The following is a 25,863-nucleotide window of genomic DNA, read 5'->3' on the forward strand; positions in this document are numbered from 1 at the left end:
GTTATTCTTAGAAAAAATTTGGTAAAAAATTCAAACTTTTTTTTTTAATTTTACACTGAAAATTGATTCAAGATCAGCGGCGGTCTTCTAATAATCACGAAAAAGGTCTGGATATGGATGGAAAGCTTCTTAAGCACAAGTAACGAATGTTTTATGGAGCGATATATTATTCCTCTCCGAGGCAAATGACCGTTGCTTTAAGGAACCAACAGCCGTTGAAATGTTACTGGGTACCAAGATACCCCGAAGGGAACAAAAATCTACCACACCCACTTCGTTGTTCCTGGGTAGCGTTAAGAGTAGATTAAGCAGATTTTACATTCATCACAATTAATTTTACGAAATTTTTTGGCTTCTAAAAACTTCAAACGAAGATTTCTCTATGAAATATTGATTTCCGGCATATGGTCCCTTTGAGACTTTTGTTCAGCTCGACGAGTAGAATCGACTAAGCCAATAAAAAATTTGACATTGAAAATGACCTTGAAAGTTAATTTTGCGGCACCATGTTTATGATGCAATGTTGGCGATCTCGACGAGTAGAATCGACTGGCGAAAGCTTAACCAATAATTTTTCCCCACCCTGTACAATGGAGCGAGCGAGAGAGAGAGAACGATTTCTAACATCGACCTACGCGACAAATAGCGAGGCAAATAAGTGTTTATGTCGAAAAGGACGGTCGCTTGGTCTCTGGCTCAACACAGGCGTTTAGTGCGAAGCTATCTGCCGGAGAGTAAAGCCTCATGAACCCGCGATATGCTTCCTCGACTCCGAACAAAGAATTCAAGATACCCATTCGCTGCGAGAATCTCATCTTTTCGAGTCGGAGCCCAAGTGATAAGACACTGTGAATTCGCCAAATCTCTTCGCGAATGCTCTCTCACGCTCTCTTGCAACCCGCGGCTAAAGTGACAAATTACCTGGCAGGTCAGTGTAAACCGTATATGGAGGTCTCCCTCGCTTACGGGAACCTCTTCGGTCAAGCTAGACCGAACAGACTAACACGTGAACCAAAAGACGAAGTTTCACCGGTTCGGATTCGTTTTCTCTGTAAGTTAAGTGCGCGCTGCTCATTGACTGTGAAGGTGTAAATAAAGTTGTTGTTATTGTTAAGACTGATCAGCTCTAAACTTTCATCCCTCTCAGCGGCGATTCGTCGTTGCGCCTACATGCATCTCTAGCTCCCGTTGGAGCTCTGCAATTCCGCGGGCCATTGCGGACGCGATCTCAACACCCGCTCTATTCCAAAACAAAATGGAATTCGATTTTTTTCTCAAAATATTGGGTTGGAAGGAAAGTAATGTCGTATTTTTTGTTCAACATTAAAGCAAATCTATAATCTATAATACGAAAATGTAATGAGAATTCCTCCTAGACCATAGGTCATAGGTCAAAACGGACAACGGGGATCGATTAGGCATGGTCCCAAAGGTGCTCAAAAGGTTTTTATTTTTCTGAACTTTGGCCCCTAAGTCACGTGCCAAAGCTAACTTTTTAACGATTGAGATTTTAAACGTACAATCATAAACAAAAATGTGCCTCATTAAAAGATAAATCGATATTGACCTCAATTCGCATCCTTGCGGGCATCCGCAGGGCTAGCTGGGGAAATTCCGGAAGCGCTCAAGGGTGGCGTAAAATTTAGCTAGAAATCTATCTTTTTACTCGCGCGTTGCGCGCGACGGGGTTGCTAGTTTATTCATATTTAAAAACAACTTTAATCGATAATGTACTGGCCATTGTTTTCTATAATCTTTTGTCATCTTTCAGGCACCTGCATGATTCCTTGTGCGTAGACCTCAAGCGTTTTTCAGCGAAAAACTGCTGAAAGTGGTTTTTGCAGTCTTTTAAAGAAGCAAACGCCTTACCATTAAGAGAGTTCTGCAAAGACCGGAACAAATAATAATCCGAAGGAGCAATGTCTGGCGAATATGCTGGGGTGCGGTAGAACATCCCAGCCAAGTTTTTGTCCGAGTGGTCAAAGAAGTATGAGGCCCAGCATTATCCTGATGGAATAAAACACCTTTTCTGTTTACCAGTTCTTGGCGTTTTTCTGCAATGGCTTCCTTTAATTTGTCCAATTGAGCACAATATTTGTCCGAATTAAGGTGTACGTTCTTTGGAAGGAGCTCATAATATATGATACCCTTCCAGTCCCACCAAATGCACAGTATAACTTTCTCCGGATGACACGCGCGTTTTGGAGTGGTCAACGGTTTTTCGAAATGCTTTCCCCAGGACCGTTTACGAACCGCGTTGTTGTAGATAACCCATTTCTCATCGCCCGTCACAATTCGTTTAAAAAATGAGTCATTTTCGTTACGTTTAAGTAACGAATCACAAATGGAAATACGGTCAATAAAATTTTTTTCGGATAAATTATGCGACACCCAGATATCAAGACGATTGATATAACCTAGCTTATGCAAATGCTCGATGACAGTCGTATGTGATAAGTGGAGTATCTCTGCAATTTCCCGCGTCGTGTACCGCTGATTATTCTTGAGTAAAGCTTTTATTTCATCGTCATTAGCAACGGCAAAGGCGGTCGACCAGAACGTTTTTCATCTTTAAGTGTCGTATCATCAGCACGAAACTTCGCAAACCATCTTTAATACATCCGTTCGGTTTGGCATCCTCTCCATATACGGCACGTATTACTTTTTTCGTTTCCGTCGCGTTTTTCCCTTTTCGGAAATAAAAGAGCATCACACAGCGAAAATACAACTTATTTTGCTCCATATTTATCTCGATCTCAACTGAATATGTATACTTTTACATACAGTTTCTACGCACTAAATAATGCTCAGAGGTGTTAGCTGTCAATTGCATTAGTATGCAATTGTGTCATCTAGAGTGAAGTTAGCTATTAATAGACAGGAGCCATCGATTAAGAAAATACGACATTACTTTCCTTCCAACCCAATAGAATTTGTAGTCAACAATGAGACGAATACAACGGTTTTTTGTTTTTTGCAATTGGATCATTTTTCAATGAGTTACAGCGTTCCAAAATATATTTTATAATTTAAGTAAAAAGCTTCCACCCCCATACAATGTGCGTATTTTGTGACTCCAAACTACCCTCTACCTCTGTGTGTGTGTATGTGTACGCGCGCGCGCGTGCGTCAACTCGTGCCGCGCTCTTTAGTTACGAACATTTGTTGACGCATTGCTGGCGCGCGAGCGGGAGGGGAGAAGCAACAGGCGTGAGTCGCGCAATACGATCAAAAGTTGCATTTAGACGGCACCACTGATTTATCGTATCGCACTACGATTATGATGAAAGAAATTGCGTCGTGAAAGACCTGGAATTGAATAAAATCATACTCGATTTGGTTTCTTCTCCTTTAGCTACATACTCTTTCTGATTACTTCTGCAATTTTTTCAGAGAAATTGGTTCAAGATACAATTGAAGTGTCACGCAAAAATCGTGATAATACTATGGCGGATTATTCACTAAATGCAATCGTTTATAGTTTGCTAGTTCTTGGCGAAAGTGAACACAATTATTCCAGAGCGTCACAACTTTACCGTGCTCGTTTTCCACAACGAAGACATTCTCACTGCAGAACGATCTGTCGTATCGAACAAAGATTACGACTAAAGAACTTTCATCGTGAGGGACCTCGACTGAATCGTGCTGATATTAATCGAATAGATGATCGAACAATGACTGTATTGACTGCTGTTCATATTAATCCTTAGATTAGCTTACGACAAATCGAGCAGGAAGTAGGAGTATCCCGAAATACTGCGCAGAGTTTTGAAATTTTTCAAGTTCCATCCATATCACGTCATGCTAGTGCAGGAACTAAATGATAATAGGTTCCGTCGAATGAGATTCTGTGAGTGGGCGTTACATCAAATTGAACAAGAGCCAAACTTTTTTAATTTCGTCCTTTTCAGTGATGAAGTCACATTTCATAACAATGCGCAAGTTAATCGTCATAATTGCCACTATTGGTCACCGGAAAATCCTCATTGGGTACGCCCACTGAATCACCAAAATCGCTGGTCTGTAAACGTATGGTGTGGTATTGTAGACGGGAATATTATAGGTCCTTATGTTTTTGAACAAACAGTTACAGGTGACATGTATTTTTATTTTCTGCAAAATATTCTACCTTTATTGTTAGAAGACTTGCCACAAAACGTAAGGCAACAATTATACTTTCAGCAGGATGGAGCTCCACCACATTATGCTGCTATTGTGAGAGAACACCTCAATACAACATTTCCACAGCGCTGGATTGGTCGTGGAGGTCCAATTCAATGGCCGCCTAAATCACCTAACCATACTTCACCAGATTTCTTCTTATGGGATTATCTTAAGAACATCGTACACCATGAGCCCCCAACAACATAGAATGATATGAGAAATCGTATCAGGGATGCCTGCAGAAGTATACCACGAAATGTCCTCCTTTCTACGGTAAGGACTTTTGAAAAAAGAATAAGATTATGTCAATAGTAGAATGATGGGCACTTTGAACAGTTCCTGAACTCTTAGAGACCACCAATCAAGTTTCTTACTACCCAAAGTCACCTCTCGACCTTGCCTTAGCTGGCCGGATTATCATACTTGAGTCTTGCCTTCATTGACCGATTCATCATACTCGGGTCTTGCCTTCATTGGCCGATTCATCATACTCGGGTCTTGCCTTCATTGGCCGGATCATCGTACTTGGGTCTTGCCTTCATTGGCCGGATCATACAGTACTTTAGTATTGCTAATGCTGGCGGTACTGTAACTTTCAAGCTCCATAACTCGAAAAGTACTTAAGGGAAAAATACTTTATTATAGTGTTTTGAAAAGATCTGAAACATTTTCCACGAAAATGCGTCATTTAAAAGTTATTTGAGGTGGGCAATTAATATGGGACACCCTGAGTCTGAACCTGATTTCGGAAAAGGAGAAGAACGAAACGTCACAATTCTAACATTCAATTACAATATTTAAGGATTGACTGAACCAATCTTATTTGAAGTGATCGCAACGAAAGCTTGCACCCATATTATCTTATAAAAGTGCCGTTAGATTTTTGATTACGGCTTTATTTCCTGAAATATTTTAATCACAAGTTTGTGTGACATGTCATATGATATGAATTCCAGATAAGCTATACGGTAGCGCTTGACGTCTATGCACTGAACTTGGTAACGCTCGATGTTTATGCAGTGACTTTCATTGTTTAGAACGTTATTTTTGATTTTTATGTACTTGGCGTCGCGACGCTACCGCGTCGCTTAATAAGGTATAAAATAAAGAATAAACTAAAGTACCTTAAACCATTTTACGTCTTCTGTTAATTGGTAACATAATTTTAAAGGTGCCGGTTGCTGGAAGGGATCAGGATCATCTACGAACCCTGCAAAACTAATGAGAAATAATTGATTAATTCACATATGATTTTTATTATTTTATTTTATTAGAAGAATGCAAAGCTTTTTCCCTTTTTCAAAAATTTTTGACAATTAACGTGTGCAACTTTGCAAGATATATTCATATGTTATATTATTTCTTTTAAAGTTACTATATAGTTAAAATAACTATGTTACGTCCAGCTCCCTGAGAGAGACGCACAAACCACTTATCTCTCACGTATCAACGCGAGTCGAGCCGACCGAGTTATCGGAAAGAAGATCAGCGGCTGAAGGCCACTCTTATGCTTCTTCCGAATTAAGGTCTGCTCGTCGGTCCTTTTTATGTAAGGGAATTGAATCCCTGTTACAAGGGATAGGACCTTGTGCGATTAATTGAGGAAGGAAGGAGGTAAATTAATGAAACAGAATCTAACATAAGATAAACAAATAAAAATAACCTTTATTGAAAAAATGTAATCAAAGGTTAAAAGAAAATTATAAATTATTGAATCAAAATTATAGTAAAAAAATAACTATGTTTAAAATTAAAGTATCGTTCACTGGGACTCTTCGGGGTCCGCAGTGGTGGTTAAAGGTGGAGGAATGGTAGGCGGCGGATCAGGAAAGAAAGGTGGGACGTGGGAAAACAATGGATAATCGGTCGGGGATAAATTCTGACTAGGATGGTCAGCGAAAGTTTCTAGATCCTCTAGCGGGATTGGAGAAGGAGACCGTGAGATATTACGCACGGGGGAGTGTTGTGATACTTGATCGAAAGGAACGGGCGAATATGATGGCGATGATGTTACGGATGGAGGAGGGAAAATGTCAAGGTTACTCAAAAAGGCTTCTAGCTCTTCTAGAAAATCTTCAACTTCCTCGTCTATGGTCACCTCTGGTTTCAAGTGAGGAAATATTAGCCGATGAGGCGGGATGTTAAATTCACAAGGTGCCACTGTATAAGCCAAAGGGTAAAAATGTGTAATTAAAGGAGAACAAAATAAAGGAAGAGGCAAAAAGAGAAAGAGTTACAACCAGTCGCAAGAAGGGAAACAAAGTTAAATAATCAAATAAATAAAAACTTATTTTGAATTGTCCGGAGATCACGTTGAACAATGATTGCAAAAAGAAAAGAGAGCAGTGCGCTGAGGCTCCTCCAATGTCGAGGTGGAACGGGTGTAGGTTGTTCTGAATCACACTGACTCTAAGTTCCGACTCTGATTTAATAAACTCTCAAATTTTGAATTGAGCCTGATGACTGGTCTGGTCTGGTCTGGTCGTTTTGGATGAAAACTATTGAATGCCTCGGGCGGTTTCACTGCCCTTTTTATAATATGTGAAAAATCGTGTAGGAGGGGATTCTTCGAGAACATTCGAGAAGGGAAATGCCCTTATTAGGCAATGGGAAAACGCCCAAGGTTAGGTAACGGGAGGACACGTGTAGCTGAAATCGAAGGGCCACCTTTGGACCTTGATAAGCGGCCGAGAGCGTGATCATGGTCATGGTGACGAAATGCACGTGTTCACGGCCAAGGTGACCCAATGGTCGTGATGATAAGGTAGACGATGCGCTAACATTCAGAGTTGCTGCAAGAGGATGTTTGTTTAACGATCACGCGATGGGCACATGTACTGCGTGCCTTACGGTCCCCGTGAGGTTCCCGCTTGATACCGTGTGTCGAATATAACAAAAAATAAAATTCAATTGAGGTTGTGCAGCAACCGTAAGTGTTTTGGCTCAATAATGCGTGAATGATAAATAGCATGCGGTAATTACTAAAACGATTGTAATTCTACTATTGGTTTCTTACGAAAGCAAGGGACCGTGGAGTCTAGACGTAACAACTATATAGTAATAACAACAGCAACAACAACAATAATAAAGATACTATATTAATCATAATAAAAAATAAAGACAGATTTCAATTAGTTGACAACATTATAACGAATAAAGTTAAAATAAGGATCAAGAAAGAACGTTTTTAGTTACCGTGTGCTTGATAAAGCATTAGAAAATTCTATAAAATATGTGACTACTGTCAAAAAAATATGCAAAACATATAAAAGATATAGGTCATTTAGTAATACGGACCACCTCCCGATTTCAATAATTTTTTAATATGTCGTCAAGGTCATCACCTCGAGTTGTGAAGGTTTTAGCCGCGCTCATTGATTATTAAAAAGTTATTAACAAAAGAAGTTTAATAGTTTCGCATGCGTTTTCGACTGTTTACGCAAAGTGAGGACTTGACCTTGACATGTATGTATTATAATATTATAGTATAATGTATTATAGTATAATGTATTATAATTATAGTATAATGTATTATAGAAGTTATCTTACCGAGTAATCTGCAGAAGGTTTTATTTCATCGCTCGTTGTTTATTAAAAAGTTATTAATAAAGAAAGTTTAATAAATAGTATATAATTTTCTAACACTATGTAGACTGTTCTCTTTGTGTTGACTGTACTCTTTCTCTGTTACATTCTTCACTGAGAGTAACGTATATTTGTTTACATTTCTTATTAAAATCAAGGAAAGGTCTCCTAGTTATCTAAAACCATGTCAGCTAGAGCAGGAGACAATGGAATTTTAATAACAGACTGGTATCGTAAACCTACATTTTCAGGCAGATATATTAATTATTTTTCTGGTCACCCCTTAAAACATAAAATAAGTGTAATAAGACGCTTGGTTGATAGGGCTATACTTTTGTCAGACAACAGATTCCATGTTAAGAATACTTCTTTGAAAAGAATAAGTCAGCATAGCACAGATTGCTCTACAGTTAACATTCAATTGGTGAAAAATGAAATTCTATGAATTTTTTGCCTTGACAAATTACAACGAGTTGTTAAGGTATTTGTGCGCCAAGAATGTTATTCGCAAAAAAGTGAGGTAAATATATACAATAAGGGACCCAGCCTCAATGACCTTGATCTTGACATAAATTGTAGAGGTCACCTCCCTGAGTGACTTTCAAGAGGTTTTAGCCGTCGCTCGTTGTTTATTAAAAAGTTATTAACAAAAGAAGTTTAATAATTTTGCACGAATTCTCAGCTGTCCACGCGAAGCAAGGACTGGAGTTTGACATATATTACAAAGGTCACCTTCCTGAATAACCCGCACTAGGTTTCACCCTTTGCTCGTTGTTTGGTAAAAAGTTATTAACAAAAATGTTTAATGAATAAAGCATAATTTTACGATACCATATACGTTTACAAAAGAGTATATTTGATGGAATTTTAGCTTTAAATCAGAAATAGGTTTGGGTTAGGTTAGGTTAGGTTAGGTTAAGTTAAGGCAGAGAATACTTTGTATTTAACTGTTTGTGCTTTTGGTTAAAGTGAAGAATACTTTGTACTTATATTAAAAAAAACTATTCTATATATTAACAATTCCCTGCTTTAAATGACTTTCCTTTCTTCGTTCATATACATATTCGTCGTTTATATCTTTCAATATTCAAAATAACTACTATATTTTCGAAATTTCTTTTGTTAATAACTTTTTCATAAACAACGATCGACGACTAAACCCTAGTGCGGGTTATTCGGGAAGGTGACCTTTGTAATATATGTCAAACTCCAGTCCTTGCTTCGCGTGGACAGCTGAAAATTCGTGCAAAATTATTAAACTTCTTTTGTTAATAACTTTTTAATAAACAACGAGCGACGGCTAAAACCTCTTGAAAGTCACTCAGGGAGGTGACCTCTACAATATATGTCAAGATCAAGGTCATTGAGGCTGGGTCCCTTATTGTATATATTTACCTCACTTTTTTGCGAATAACATTCTTGGCGCACAAATACCTTAACAACTCGTTGTAATTTGTCAAGGCAAAAAATTCATAGAATTTCATTTTTCACCAATTGAATGTTAACTGTAGAGCAATCTGTGCTATGCTGACTTATTCTTTTCAAAGAAGTATTCTTAACATGGAATCTGTTGTCTGACAAAAGTATAGCCCTATCAACCAAGCGTCTTATTACACTTATTTTATGTTTTAAGGGGTGACCAGAAAAATAATTAATATATCTGCCTGAAAATGTAGGTTTACGATACCAGTCTGTTATTAAAATTCCATTGTCTCCTGCTCTAGCTGACATGGTTTTAGATAACTAGGAGACCTTTTGTATTGATATGCTTGATTTTAAAGGTGATGTTTATTTTCGATATGTTGACGATGTCTTCGCTATATTACCTAATGATAAAATACAGACTGTTCTTTCCACTTTCAATGATTACCACTCAAGATTATAATTTACTTTGGGAGTCTAAAGGAACGGTTCGATACATTTTTTGGATACCACAGTTAGTCGCGATAATGGAATTTTAATAACAGACTGGTATCGTAAACCTACATTTTCAGGCAGATATATTAATTATTTTTCTGGTCACCCCTTAATCGCGATACATGTTTCCCGTGCTGCCTTTATTCTTCAGCCAATCATTACAAGATGAATGTTAGACGATATTAGCATGTAAGTGGTTTTATAAATTGTATACGATCTGCATAGTTTGCCAAATCTGTAAGTTATCATTTGGTTTTTTATAGATAATGACTTTATGTATTAATATTTTTACCTGAAGAGGAGCAAAATCTGTGGTCGAAACGTAGTGTACACCTTATAGTTAAATACATTGCCAGTCAGGTCGACTAAGGAGAGTTTTTTATTTTTGTTCATATTTTTGTTAATAAATTTGTAATAAACAACGAGCGGAAGCTAAAGCCTTGTACAGATTACTCGGGAGGATGACCTCTATAACATATGTCAAGGTCAAAATAATCGGAACTGATCTAGCTTCCCTACTCTGTACAATTTCCTTAAGGGGAAGTTAGAGTCGTCTATATTACCGATAAAATTAAGGATTGTAGCACACAGAATTCTTTTTATTAGTTGTACAGAACAAAAAATCCTTTTCCACAAATAAAGTATACATAGTAAGAAAGTCCGCGAGACAGGACTTTATATTCAAAATGGAAAAAAGTTCAAACCTTGCAATTTTGTTATTGGCTTGTGATCTAACCTCATTACATTAATTTGCCTAATATGAAGGTTATGATGGACTTTGTATGCACACAAAATCGCTGTCTAGCGGAGTGGGGACGCAATGAATGAATACGAGAATGCTTTTAAAAGTGAATTTAGAAATGTAAATAAAACGATTTCTGTGCGCTAAAACTATGTGAATATGTTTTTGTGTAACATCGTGTCCTAAGAGTAAAATAGAGCATAAGATTAGTTCCTTGATATCGTGCAAAAAGATTTCTTTCATCGTGCAAAAGGAATTTTCATTCTGCGCAACCAATGAAAAGATCTATTAAAATACTCACACACTCCATCGATAATACAGATGACTTCAACTTCCCCTTAATATTATTGTGACATATCTCAGAAACTATGTGCAACTCCCACATAGTTGTTAAGCTAAAAATTACTTACAAGGGAACATCGGCAATTGTGAAATTCAAAAAAATCTGAAACTTTGCATAAATATAGAGTAGATGGATCTAATAAGGAAACAATTTTCTGTTGGGGCTAATATTCACTTTTAGGAGTGGAAACACCCCCTCGAAAAATTTCGGTTTTTTTCTTTCCAAGTGAATATCGTCTAAAGGATGAGAGATACGAAAAACTGTTTCGAATAAAAGTTGTATGGCTTGAAAAGCGGTTTATATCTGTGTATATAGATTTTCGAAAAATTTTAAATTTTTCAAAATACTCCCACCACTCACCCTTTTTTAGAAATTTTAAAATCTTTTTGCAACTAAAATAAAACTTATTTTTACGCAAATTCAAGCATATATAACAAAGTTATAAACTTCCGAAAATATATTTTTAAGAAATAATTGGAGACACCCTTATTTACGTATGCTGTCCGCACCAATCTTATCGGTTCGTTACTTACAATTAGCTACTTGGTTACTTGGCAACAGTTTCTCTTTTTTTCATTATGATTTTCCACAGTAGGAGATAACAAAGAAACGAGTAGTATTCGTAATAGATCTAATTAAATAACTAAAAAATTATTTCATATTGTTTCATTCATTTTATACATAATAATAGTTAATGTACATAGCAAAAACACAAATGGGCAAAAAATAAATTATCATCTGCAATAATAGAATGACAGCGCGATATAAATAGGGCGGAAATAAACATTGCTCAAAATAGTGCGATAATACAATATACGTTGCTCACCGATCGTCATATACACTTATCGCGTTATTACGTAATAAGCGTGTACATAATTAACATTACATAACAAACAAGTTAGAAGTGCGTTGTTTTCCAAGTCCAGTTCCAAACTCCAAGTTCCAAAGACTTATAGAGCGCATCTTTCACCGTCACGAATGACGGAGGATATAAGACGGTGAGAATATCAAAGCAGTCAGTCGGCTTTAGTGCTTCGGAATAAGAAGTCGACTATTGATTTGTGGTGCGTTAGTTTGACAATATTGTTTGATTGTATATTCCATTCAAAGAGAGAGAGAGAAAGAGAGAGAGGGAGAGGGAGAGAGAGAGAGAGAATTACAAAAAGGAGTGAGATCCCTAAAAAACCTTTTTAAAAAAGAAAAATATAAACGCCAAGTACATAAAGCCTCTCAACTTGTCAAAATTCAAAACTAAATATGAAATCAATAATTAACTAGCCAAGTATCTACATAGAAGCAGTTTGAGTATTTTACCCAAACGTTTTCCATGCATACTCTCTTATTACATGACGACATTGAAGTACTTGGCGTGCCCGAATCACATTAAAACGTACTGTCCTACCTATAAGAGACACAAAATCATTTGCGAATCATTATTAAAAATCATCAAGATACAAGATATAGTACAAATCAAGATACTATACAAAGGTACAAGAATGCATAACCACTGCGATCCGGGCACGCCAAGTACTTCAATGTCGTCATGTAATAAGAGAGTATGCATGGAAAACGTTTGGGTAAAATACTCAAACTGCTTCTAGATACTTGGCTAATTAATTATTGATTTCATATTTAGTTTTGAGTTTTGACAAGTTGAGAGGTTTTATGTACTTGGCGTATATATTTTTTCTTTTTTTAAAAAGAATTTTTAGGGATTGAAGTATTTGTGTTAAAATGTTGCCTATAAATGCGGCAAACGTTATAAATATGTTAATCACGACATTTCACATTGCAAATCTCGCTATCACTCCTGTTAATCATCGTGAAGTAGAGCTTCACGATACAATTTCTGATCTGATCAGAAGTACTATAAATGAGGATGTTATGATCGAATACAACTGGGGATTTGATTTTGACAATCCAGCAACAAGACGTACAACTTATAGACTCATATGATTTTTATGCTGAAGAAGATAATTACGATGACGATGAAGTTTGCATTATAGATAACGAAGGTGGAAGTATAGATCTAGATTATAAAAAAAGAGCGGTTGAATTTTGGAACAGTGGAAAAAGAGGACGTTTATCTCTTGCTACTGTACAGAATCGTTTTAAAAAGGTAAATTGTGATTAAAAAATAAGCATAGTACGAACCGAAAGTAGATGAATGTAAAATATGTATAAATATCCATAGGAGATAATGAAAAGAAATAAGACTGTTTCAATTTTTTATATCATACATTCATTTGCATTCGTTTCGCATACAATTTTAATATTTTTCAATTTAATTTTTAGTATATTGAATTGTTTTTCCTTTTTAGGTAAAGTCTTCTACGCAATTGTATAGATGGGAAGGATATGTAATGCGTGGAGGCACAAATAGAGATACATTTATATATATCGCCGAATATGTACTGATAAAATTCCAAGAAGCTATTGACAGAAGATCTATCGTTCACGACATAAATTTACGAAGGTGAGCGCTAGAAGCTAAAGAGGAAGTGAACTTTACTTCATTTAAAGCAGGACAATGGTGGATATGGAATTTTAAAAAAGCGCATCACATTACGTCGCGTAAAATAACAGCATTTAAAATGCAATCTCATGTACAAGCCGATCCACTAATACGTCAAAGTGCAGAAGAATTTGTAAATCAAGTAAAACCATATATTAATGTAATCGGTGAAGGCTCAACTTATAATGCAGATGAAAGCGGTTTTAATCTAGAAATACATTCCGGAAGAACATTAACTAATATGGGAGCAAAGAGAGTCGAAGCTACTATCCAATCCTTATCTTCTATGACTCACAGTTATACCATTATGCCAATTATATCGGCGGATGGAAATCTTCTTTCACCTCTATATATAGCCTTAAAAGAATCAACCGGCACATTTGGACCAGAAGTAGAAAAAAATCTCTTTCGTCCTTCTAATATGTACATAGCAGCTTCGAAATCTGGAAAACTGACAACTCAACATTTTAAAACTTGGTTTCAAGAGGTATATCTACGAAATACTGAAGCAACTAGCTTGTTGCTATTAGATTCATGGACGGGACATTTAAGAGAACTTATACCACATACCATAAGACAAACAAGTAAATATTTTAACAAATACCAAACAAAACGACTGCTTTTGTACAACCTTTAGACGTTTTCGGTTTTAGAATCTGGAAAAATTTTGTTCGAAGTTTTTCTGATTGTGTTATTTTACATAATTATGATGTGAATTTACATTTACGTAATAACATTATCAGAACAAAATTACCTTTTTAAAAAAAGGTACAAAAAAGCGCCAAGTATACGCGCCTGAAGTTCTTTAAAAAAGGACTCTACAAAACTAATGATATGAACAAATTGCGCCAACTCCAATGGGTATTTACGCATAATAATGACAGGAAATGTTATCATCTTACAGTTAATGTTATGTGGTAGTTTCTTTAATTAAAAAAATATTAAACCAAGTAATATGTACCTTTATATTCTCATTCAATGATACTATTCCAATCCAAGCGATAGTAGTTCTAATTGTCTTTAAATATTATTATTTTATAGTATTTTTCAAAAAAATTTATGAAATCCTCAAATTGCGCCAATTGCAAAGAGGATGTATTACCTCGAAAAGTAATTATTGTACAACAATTTAAAAAAAACTAAGTGGCAGTATCTTACCAATTACAAAGAGAATATATATATATATATATTGTCTTAAAAAGTTATTATACAACTACTTTCAAAAAATATAAAACTTTGATTGATTAAATAATATTTAATGCAAAATACTTGGCGCTGCTAGACCGAGTATTACAAGAAATCCCTCTTTCTATCTTTCAGCGTTTAGTATTTAGTATTAAGCAATTTAGTGTTTAGTATTAAGTTTAGCCTTTAGTATTAAACGCGTGAAATTTGTTAAACTTCTTTTTATATGAATTTGATATGTAAACAAACGGCTGGAGCTTTAGTAGGCGTGTAAGGAGCGCAGACGAGATGCTAGGCGCTGGCGAGGTCTAGCAGCGCCAAGTATTTTGCATTAAATATTATTTAATCAATCAAAGTTTTATATTTTTTGAAAGTAGTTGTATAACAACTTTTTAAGACAATATATACATATATTCTCTTTGTAATTGGTAAGATACTGCCACTTAGTTTTTTTTAAATTGTTGTACAATAATTACTTTTCGAGGTAATACATCCTCTTTGCAATTGGCGCAATTTGAGGATTTCATAAATTTTTTTGAAAAATACTATAAAATAATAATATTTAAAGACAATTAGAACTACTATCGCTTGGATTGGAATAGTATCATTGAATGAGAATATAAAGGTACATATTACTTGGTTTAATATTTTTTTAATTAAAGAAACTACCACATAACATTAACTGTAAGATGATAACATTTCCTGTCATTATTATGCGTAAATACCCATTGGAGTTGGCGCAATTTGTTCATATCACTAGTTTTGTAGAGTCCTTTTTTAAAAGAACTTCAGGCGCGTATACTTGGCGCTTTTTTGTACCTTTTTTTAAAAAGGTAATTTTGTTGTGATTTCACACATTTTGTAGTGTGAAGTATGTTATTCTTTTTTATAATATATGAGGAGATGAAAGCCATAGTCCTGTCAGTCAAGGTTTTTAAAAGTATTAACTTACATGTTTATAAAATATAAAATTACATTAAGTATATTTATGCACAGAAGTCAATATATGCAAGAAAAAAGAGTTTACCCCTTCGTTTTTTATTTCGTTTAATAAATAAATATAAATATATATAATTCGACCCCAAGCTATCCATTGAGCCTACTTAGAAGTTGATCCATTCAGTGGTTATTGAGATCTAATAAACTGAGTGTCTGCGAAAGCGTCGCTTCGCGTAAAAGAGTCACGGTGCGATCTCGCTGCGCGTATACTTGGCGCGAGACACTACCGTGTCTCTTGATAAAATTACAGTCTTTGACACATAATCAGCTTTCTTCTCCAAGATTCCGAAATGTATTTAAATATAGTTGGTACAAAAGTGGCTATTTGTCAACACGGCCTGAAAGGTTTGAGAATCCAATTAATTATTGTTATATCAAAGATGAAGAACGTATACCAAGATGTAGTATTTGTGGTAAAATGGCTTTTATACGTTGTGCATGGTGCAAAAATTATTATTGTTTTGAACACTATTTTGAACAATATCATTATTGTAACAACTATATCGAATAAATATTTAATTTATAATTCTCTATTGTAATAACACGATATGTATGGAAAGTAGCGTAAGCAATTGTTATATAGTAAACAGATTCTGAATGAGTTATAAAATAGATCGTATAATAAAATATGTATAAAGATAAGGCTGTTGTTCCGAAAGGAACATGTCGAGTTCATGGTAGTCCTTTTGTGTACTGAAAATAGATACTAAAATAGTGTAAAATACAAAATTTTAGCCGCGGTAAATCATTTTTTCCGAAGTTTTTACCTAATAGAAAAATGTAAACTAAACGCTATTACAGTAAAGAAAAACTGTTTTTTTAATTTTTTGATACGTTTCTGTATGTTCGTTAGAAGATATTTATATGTTCCTGCTCTTAGTATTCACCACATATGTTGTCAAGATCATCCTCCTGAGTGACCTTCAAAAGATTTTAGCCGCCGCTCGTTGTTTGTTAAAAAGTTATTAACAAAAGAAGTTTAATGATTTTGCATGAATTTTCAGCTGTCTACGCGAAACAAGAACATGATATTGACCTATATTACAAAGGTCACCTCCCCGAATAACCCGCACTGTTTCAATAGTGGATTGTTGTTTATTAAAAATTTATTAACAAAAGAAATTTGAAAAATGTGCAACGCAAAGCAAAGTTCTATATTGTAACATCCACGCAGTACTTTTGGTCACCTCAAAGTTTAGTTATTTTTTTGATGTGGAAGAGTACTAAGTGCTCTCCACCCAAGCATATACTTTCCCAGTATAAACTTTCGGCTATACTTTAGAAAAGTCCCTGCTCAGAAACTTAAAAAAAGTGTTTGCACGGGTTTCCCGGGGAGAGGAGAGCACGAAAAAATCTATTTTAGTTGTCGGAAATTTGTCAAAAACTAAGAGAGCCGCACCTAGTTTTTGGCGAGTTTTACTGAATTTTCGCGATTTTTGCACAGAAAAATGTTAGGTTAGGTTAGATTAGGTTAGGTTATAGGTGAATATTCTAAAATATAGCCGTTTTGATCACAGATCTTACGCGGGCCGCTTACATTTTAAGTCACTATAATCGGAAAAATCGGGAAAATTCAGTAAAAACTGCTAAAAACTAGGTGCGGCTTTCTTGGTTTTGGACAAATTTCCGACAGCTAAAATCGATTTTTTCGTGCTCTCCTCTCCACGGGAAACCTGTGCAAACACTATCTTTTAAGTTTCTGAGCAGGGACTTTTCTAAAGTATATCCAAAAATGATTTGCCGCGGCTAAAATTTTGTATTTTACACTATTTTGGTATCTATTTTCAGTACACAAAAGGACTACCATAAACTCGACATGTTCCTTTCGGAACAATATCCAAAGATAACATATTGACAGTGCACTATTGTCTTATATATGAAATTTTTATGCTGGATAGTTGAAGAGGCCAAGGTAATAAAGAAATGTAAGTAGCATGTAATTCCTACTGCATAATTAATTAGAGTATTCTATACATATTTCTTTCAATATTGTAGTCTTTTGTAGTTTGTTTGTTTCTATTTAAATATATGATGATCTAATCAATGAGACATATAAACCAATGAAATTATATAATTACAATTATGAATACATATTAATTGAACGAAACCTGTTAACTTTGAAAGATCATAGAACTCTAGCTAATTTGGTGTTCATAAGTATCTTTGTTAGCAGTCGCATTGAGTGTCTGGAATTACATATTTCATCAAATGTGCATCAATGTAGGCGTGTTGACAATATCGCAGGTTTATGAATATCTACATCTACGTATCAGAAAACTGTATGATTTATATGCATGATGCATAATATATTACTGCATCTGTTTATTTTCGCGCTATTCATATCGCGCTGTCATTCTATTATTGCAGATGATAATTTATTTTTTGCCCATTTGTGTTTTTGCTATGTACATTAACTATTATTATGTATAAAATGAATGAAAAAATATGAAACAATTCTTTAGTTATTTAATTAGATCTATTACGAATACTACTCGTTTCTTCGTTATCTCCTACTGTGGAAAATCATAATGAAAAAAAGAGAAACTGTTGCCAAGTAACCAAGTAGCTAATTGTAAGTAACGAACCGATAAGATTGGTGCGGACAGCATACGTAAATAAGGGTGTCTCCAATTATTTCTTAAAAATATATTTTCGGAAGTTTATAACTTTGTTATATATGCTTGAATTTGCGTAAAAATAAGTTTTATTTTAGTTGCAAAAAGATTTTAAAATTTCTAAAAAAGGGTGAGTGGTGGGAGTATTTTGAAAAATTTAAAATTTTTCGAAAATCTATATACACAGATATAAACCGCTTTTCAAGCCATACAACTTTTATTCGAAACAGTTTTTCGTATCTCTCATCCTTTAGACGATATTCACTTGGAAAGAAAAAAACCGAAATTTTTCGAGGGGGTGTTTCCACTCCTAAAAGTGAATATTAGCCCCAACAGAAAATTGTTTCCTTATTAGATCCATCTACTCTATATTTATGCAAAGTTTCAGATTTTTTTGAATTTCACAATTGCCGATGTTTCCTTGTTAGAACATCACTCTTCATAACATATGTCAAAATGCGGAAGATCCGCGAGGTGTGATCTTTTATGCATATTTACCTCATTTTAATTTAACAAAATAATCTGGAAAATAAAATATGCTTGCTAAATGTGAAATTGCGTATTACCTGTATGGATAATTGATTGCCATTTGTAACTTAATTCTTGTCTTGTATTGTTTATTGGTTTTGGTGAAGTCTGTTAAGTATTGATTAAGTTTGTTTTCAATAAGTTGCACATCAAGATATTCGAAAGGTCCATCCAGCCAAACATCGCGATCTCTTTGCCACTGATAACCTCGATAAACTAAGGCATAAAATGGTAATATATTTTCTTTCAATTCTTTGATGCGAGGATACAGTGATAGCGGGAATTGAAATAATGTCTCTTCAGCGTTTATCCATTCAGCTTTTTTTTCCATGCGTTCTAATTGATATACCAAATTTCGTATGTCTTCAATATATTCTTTTATACGCTTAACATCGTTCATGTCATCCATTATAATTAACCTAAAAATTATCAAACTTTATTAATAATTTTATTAATGTTTTTAAACATTTTTTAAATTTAAAACTGTTTTAAGAAAATTGATATTTTTTTAAACAATCAGATTTTAATTATTAGGAGGTTGCATTGAAAGCCGCTGTTTTTTTGTTTTTTGAGTATTTATTTCAATAACAAAATGTGTGAATACATCAATCAAAGCATTTGCCCTCGGAAGCTATGACTGTTTCCCACTTTTCTGGCAGAAGTTGACTTCCGCAACAAAAGAACGGTCTGTCTTTTGAGCCAATCAATTCAGCAACCCAATTTTCGACTTCTCCGTAATTATGAAAATGTGTATCTTCCAAAGCATGTTGCATCGATCGAAACAGATGGTAATTGCTTAGGGCCAGGTCCGGAGGATACGCTGGGTGCGAGAGAACCTCCCATTCGAGCTCCATCAGTGTTTGTTTCACTGCTATAGCAACATAGGGCCGAGCGTTGTCATGGAGAAGAATCACTTTTCGGCGATTTGATGCAATTGATAGTCGTTTTTGTATCAAATTATCATTCAAACGCTCCAATTGTTGTCAATAACGTTCGGCAGTGACTGTTTCAACAGCTCATAATATACGACACCCTCCATATCCCACAAAACACAGAGCATTGCTTTGTGACCGTGGATGTTTCGCTTTAGTGTCGATGTTGATGGTTGGCCAGGATCAACCCATGATTTCTTGCGTTTCGGGTTGTCGAAATAGATCCATTTTTCATCGCTGGTCACGATACGCCACAAGAAGCTCTTCTTTTTATGCCTTGCAAGCAAAGAAATCGAGTTGTTTAAACGATTAGCAATGGCATTTTCAGTTAATTCATGTGGCAGCCATCTCCCTTCTTTCTGGATCTTTCCCATGGCATGTAAACCTCATGAAATCGTTGATTTATCGACTTCGAATTGTTGAGCCAATTCTTTGAGTGTTTGAGCAGGGTTTTCTTCCAATAGAGCTTGCAGTTGTTCATCTTCGGACTTTTTTGATTGACCTGGCCGTTGTTTGTTGTGAACGTCACAATCACCACTTTTGAATCGTCGAAACCAATCTCTACATACTGTTTCCGATGAAGCAGATTCACCATAAGTTTTCGCAAGCAATCGATGAGCTTCAGCTGCACTTTTTTCAAATCAAAGTAGTGTAGAAGTACACAACGGAAAAACAACTTATCGCATTACATTTTAATTCGGTTATAGAAAAGCACTTGTGTAAACAAAGGATGGCATCTGATGACTGACTTTTAGTGGGAAATGTTCACATTTCAAAATGACATTAGAGACATCTGTCACTGCACACAGCATACGTAACTAGAGCCATCTACACGTGAACAGCAGCTTTCAATGCAACCTCCTAATATTATACTGAAAAAAGGGAAATAATGAAATTCTCAATTTGCCTGGGAAACATATCTTCAACGTGTGTGTTTAAAATGACAACTTCTTCTTGAAGATTTTCTTCCAGCTCAAACTTCATTTGCTCATACATCGCCGCACAACGTTCATAAATAGGTCTGATACGTTTAAGCCACTGAACAGTAGTATTGTTTAACTGAACATGATGCTTATTAAGAGTAGTCATCTCAATCAATGAACTCATCATACGAAGAGAAAGAGTTATTTTATCCTGTTGCTCAACCATCAAAGTTGATGTCGCTCTTATCATATATTGACCTACAGAAATATATGTTATCGTTATTATTTTCTTCAATATACAAAAATAATAATGCTATAAAAAGATTATTAATCATGTGTTTTGTTATCAAAATTATATTAAAAATAGTATTAACCCTCTCGTGACTGATTTTTTTGTAGGAACAATTTGCATCTAATTCACATCTTACTAAACGTTTTTAAGGTCACTGCTTATAAATCTATAGTCAAAATTATAAAACTCAAAATGGTGGATCCAAAATGGCGGACCAACATATAAAATTTTCTTAGATTTGAATAAAATTCATATTCTTTTTGGGGTCGCTGATTTGAATTATTGGTAATTATTTACATTAGGGAACACCTCGCCGATGACCTTGAGCTTGACATATGTTGTGAAGGTCAACGTCCTGAGTAACCTTTAGAAGGTTTTAATCGGGGGAAGTTGTTTAATAAAAAGTATTAACAAAAGTAAAGTAAAGTATTAACAAAAAAGTTTAATAAATACAGCATAATGTTACGATACCATATACGTTTACGAAAGAGTATATTTGATGGAATATTAGCTTTAAATCAGAAATAGGTTTGGGTTATATTTTCCGAAACTGGAGCCCCGGACACATACCGTATGTGACATATGCTCCTTTTTCAGCCCGCTTCGCGGGAGGGCAGGGGGGGAGGGGCCTCGCCCCTCCCCCCGCCGGGATCCGTGCTGTGTGCCAGGTGATCAAAATCTGTACGGTGCAATCTGTTACACTGGCTCCGGCGGGGGGAGGGGCGAAGTCCCCCCTCCCCGCCCTCCCGCAAAGCGGGCTGAAAACGAGCGTATGTGTCCGGGGCTCCAGTCCGGAGGAAAATATAACCTAACCTAAACCTATTTCTGATTTAAAACTAAAATTCCATCAAATATACTCTTTCGTAAACATATATGGTATCATAACATTATGCTCTATTCATTAAACTTTTTTGTTAATAACTTTAACAAACAACGAACGACAGCTAAAATCTTCTGAAGGTTACTCAAGACGTTGACCTTGACAACATATGTCAAGATCAAGGTCATCGGCGAGGTGTCCCTTAATGTAAATAATTACCGAAATATTAGTTGTTTTCATAAGTACTTCTCATCAGTTATTAAAAAATGAGTTTAATTCAAATCTAACAAAATTTAGCACTTTGGTTTCTTTTTCTCTTTTTCTTCACTCTTCTCGCGCCATCTCCTTATCGACAGGCTCGACCGAGGGGTACACAACTAGAAAGAAATGTGTACACCGGATTTCAGAAGGGAAGGATTTCAGCGGATTTTATTGGATTTCAGTTTTCAACGAATTTCAACAAGTTCATTGGATTTCAAGTAAATTTCAGAAGAATTCAAATGGATTTCAAAGGAATTCAAGTGGATTTCAAAGGAATTCAGGTGAATTTTAAGAAAATTTCAGGAAATTATTATGCAATGCAAAATAAAGTAGGCAATAAAGATAACTTAAAAAAGCTTCAAAAATTAAAGTTTTATTTCTGAAGTAACTTACACATTATTGGCTACAAGTAGTAATTAACAATTAGTAATTTACTACATAGACTTCTGAAACAGGTTGCAGTTAAACTTATGTCCAAACAAAAGTAGCAGTACAAAAACCAAACATATAGACACTTTCAGTCTTTAAATATCATCTGAATAAAATGTAGTACAAGTAATTAAAATCAAATAGAAACTTACAATCTTCAAACATCTACTAAAAAACATAAATACTAAACATCTTTGATACGTAACTTACATACTAGTGAACTGACTACATATTGTAACAAGTGTTAATTTATGATATATTTTTGAAACAAAATCATACTGCAATTAACTAACAGTAAATAAAAGCAATAGAACAACTAAATAAAAACTTACTAACCATCTTTGATAAATACTTTGAAATTGATAAGTAGAATAGACTAGTCAGTGACTAAGGACCATGACACATAAAACGAAAAAATAAACTAAACATAAAATTAAACAGTAAAACTTAAGGCGTAATGAAAGCGACTAATTACGGTCCAAAAACGTAAGCAACCATTTTGAAACTCAAGCAAGAAACGCCGAGAATTTCGTATGGATGAAATTCTTACATCTAAAGTCCTATTGCTTAAATTTTTTATGCGCCACGACCTTAAGAATTAGAGGCAGTTGCTAAACACTCATCGATCTTACTTATAATATCACCATTAAGTCTCAAACTACTGTCTACAAAACGAGGACGAGACAAAGAACAAATATAATTTGATAAATTAAAGAATGAATGTTGCTTTCTGGACGGAATAAGAATACATTTTACAGATATTTCAAACCATGTACACAAGCATCCTATACCCCTAGCATTATTTAAAGGAGCTTTTGTTGTGCATAACTACACACTGCCCACGCCTCACGCTCACTACGCTGCTGCCGCATCTTGCAGAGTGCACAAAACAAACGTTTTATCTACAGAGTCCAAAAATTTTGCAGGAACGAAAAAATTTGTAAAGGATTTCATAGAATTTTACTCGGATTTCAGTCGGATTTCAGTGATTTCGATCAAATTTCAGAGAATTTTAACCGGATTTCAATGATTTTAATCGGATTTCAGAGTATTTTAGCCAGATTTCAAGGATTTCAACAAGATTAAGGATTTCAGCTAGATTTCAGCCAGATCTCAGCGAGATTTCATGGTGGTTTGTACACCGGATTTCGATAGTTATGAACCCCTCGGGCTCGACCTTAGAAACTCTAACTTATCGACCCAATCGTTATGTGTGAGACACATGGATATACGGACAGCATATTCGCCGTTCGGTGTACATTTATGTAATATATCAATAGATCACGGAATCAAATATGAAAAGCACTCTCGCGTACGAAGCTCTCTCGCGTCGCAGATCCCGGAAAGACAGTAGAAAGTAGAAATTGAGACGCGCAAAAGTTCGAGATACCTGTAGAACAACTGAGAATCTTCTTTGTACATTTCGTTCGGCTCAGTTTTTTCTTTTGTTAGTGCAAACCAGCAGTTTATGTTTCTGTTTTATACTTTCTCGTTAGTACTTTATAAAACGTATCTTTTCAAAAAAAGGTACAAAAAAGACGCCATGTGCATGTGCTGGTTGATGTAAGAAGTGCAATATTGTATTGTTTTGACCAAACAGTTGTGATATCAAAATTTCGTTTCGATTATGAATAAGATATCACATAATCATATTTTATTAAAATATTCTTATTAAACCACTTCCTACAAAAATAATGATGACACAAACTGTCGCCAACTGTAAATACAAAGTTTCCTATATGTTTGCGATTGTATGACTCGCAGTTTTTAGACGAATCGCTTTTTCTAGTAGCGCTGGGGAAGGGAGCGAGAGGAGTGTGTAATGCAATTACGAGTGAGCGCTGAAAGGGTAAAACTAGAGGAAATAAGTACCTTTGATTTAGTTAACAATGTGCAAATTTATTAGTTCAATGAAAGAAAGGATGTCCAAAATATTTTTTGACCTTGACTGGCCGATTAATGATAATAATTGTTCACAACGTTTCGACCGTTGTTTTGGGTCCTTCTCAAGTGAAATACAATCAATCAATCACTCCGAACATTAATATCCTCCAAACCAACAGTTTATAAATCGCTCAATAACAAAAGTGTACATAATAAAACTATAGTTCAAAAATGTCACGAAAAGTAAAAACCGAACAAAAATATTAACTGCTCCAACAGTCATCTCCATCCGTACTCTCCAACAGCACAAAGCACAATCACACAATTTGTGCTTTGTGTTTCGGTTAGGTTATATTTTCCGAAACTGGAGCCCCGGACACATACGCTCGTTTTCAGCCCGCTTCGCGGGAGGGCGGGGAGAAGGGGATTTGCCCCTCTCCCCGCCGGATCCGCTGTTATAGATTTCACCGTACAGATTTTGATTACCTGGTACACTGCACGGATTTCTGCTTTAAAATGTTTTAGCTGTCGCTCAAATTTTCGTTTTAAAGCAGAAATAGGTTTGGGTTAAGTTAGGTTATTTTTTCCGGAAGTGGAGCCCCCCCGCAGGAGAGGGCGGAACACACTGTGTTCACGTATGTACTTTACTTTATAATATATGTCACAGTGAAGTCCTCACTTCGCATACAAAGCTCAAAATTCATGTAAAATAAGTAAACTTTTTTGTTAATAACTTTTTAATAAACAACGACCGCCGGCTAAAACATTTTGAAGGTCACTCAGAGTGATGACCTTGAAAACATATGTCAAGGTCAAGGTCATCGGTGAGGTCGGACCTTTTATGCATATTTACCACTTGCCGCAAGGCAGCTGGGCGCAACGCGACGACGATTTGGTATTTCGTGATCACCGCATTGCACGGAACTTAACATAAAAAATGGACTGTATAACTTGTACAATATCGCTCATAATTTGGAAGTTAGCTTGAACTTACGCTGAGGGTGTTTGTTTCCAGTCATGTAAGGTTATCAAGCGACGCGGTAGCGTCGCAACGCCAAGTACATAATCAAAAATAAGGTTCCGAACAATGAGAGTCACTGTATAATATCGAGTGTTACCAATTTTATTGCATAAACGTCGCGCGCTACCAAGTAGCTTATCTGGAATTCATGCCATTTGACAGGTCATATCAACTTATGATTAAAATAGCTCAGGAATTAAAGCCGTAATAAAAAATCTAACGGCACTTGTATAATAAAATGTGAATGCGAGCTTTCGATCGCGACCAATGCGAAAAAGATTGGTGCAGTCAATCCTGAGATATTATAATCGTACGTTAGAATTGTGACGTTCCGTTTTCCGTTTCCATATTCTGGTTCAGACTCACGTACGTATGTTCGCACATGCACATACAAAGCGATTTTGTCCCTCAAGCTGCTGTTCACACATGCATGATTTAATTTATTATGAATTAAAAATGATTTTAATAATACATGGGAAATGTTTTATTTTACGATAAAGATATAAATCGCAAATACTATAAAAAATACATAAATTGCAAGTAATTGCAAGCAACATCATCGACGACGAGCGTATTACGTTTTCTGCGTTGATGCCGAGTAGTCTAGTAGCAGGGTATCGACTGCCGAGTGGTAGACGGTCGAGACTTTCCGGGTAACGCCCGTGAGAGACAGAGTCGGGATTGAGGCGAGATCGCGAGAGGGAAGAG

The 25,863-nt window shown here is 35.4% G+C and overlaps 1 protein-coding gene and 1 long non-coding RNA gene across 2 annotated transcripts in view; one reads left to right on the top strand and one right to left on the bottom strand.

Moving 5' to 3' along the window:
* Positions 1–5,279: 5,279 nt before the first annotated feature.
* LOC113562640 (dynein heavy chain 12, axonemal-like) overlaps positions 5,280–25,863 on the bottom strand; it is a 34,386-nt gene continuing 13,802 nt past the window's right edge. The window contains exons 4-6 of the mRNA XM_026972619.1: positions 20,433–20,706; positions 18,632–19,012; positions 5,280–5,382 (exon numbers count right to left, since the gene is read on the bottom strand). Coding sequence (XP_026828420.1) covers positions 5,280–5,382; positions 18,632–19,012; positions 20,433–20,706 — 758 coding nt within the window. The remainder of the gene's footprint in view (positions 5,383–18,631; positions 19,013–20,432; positions 20,707–25,863) is intronic.
* Positions 12,439–13,503, top strand: LOC105283893. The gene is made up of 2 exons (XR_003406977.1): positions 12,439–12,870; positions 13,073–13,503. It is a non-coding gene; the product is annotated as an uncharacterized LOC105283893 (long non-coding RNA).

This window comes from Ooceraea biroi, chromosome 9 (assembly GCF_003672135.1).
Source record: "Ooceraea biroi isolate clonal line C1 chromosome 9, Obir_v5.4, whole genome shotgun sequence".
Lineage (NCBI taxonomy): Eukaryota > Metazoa > Arthropoda > Insecta > Hymenoptera > Formicidae > Ooceraea > Ooceraea biroi.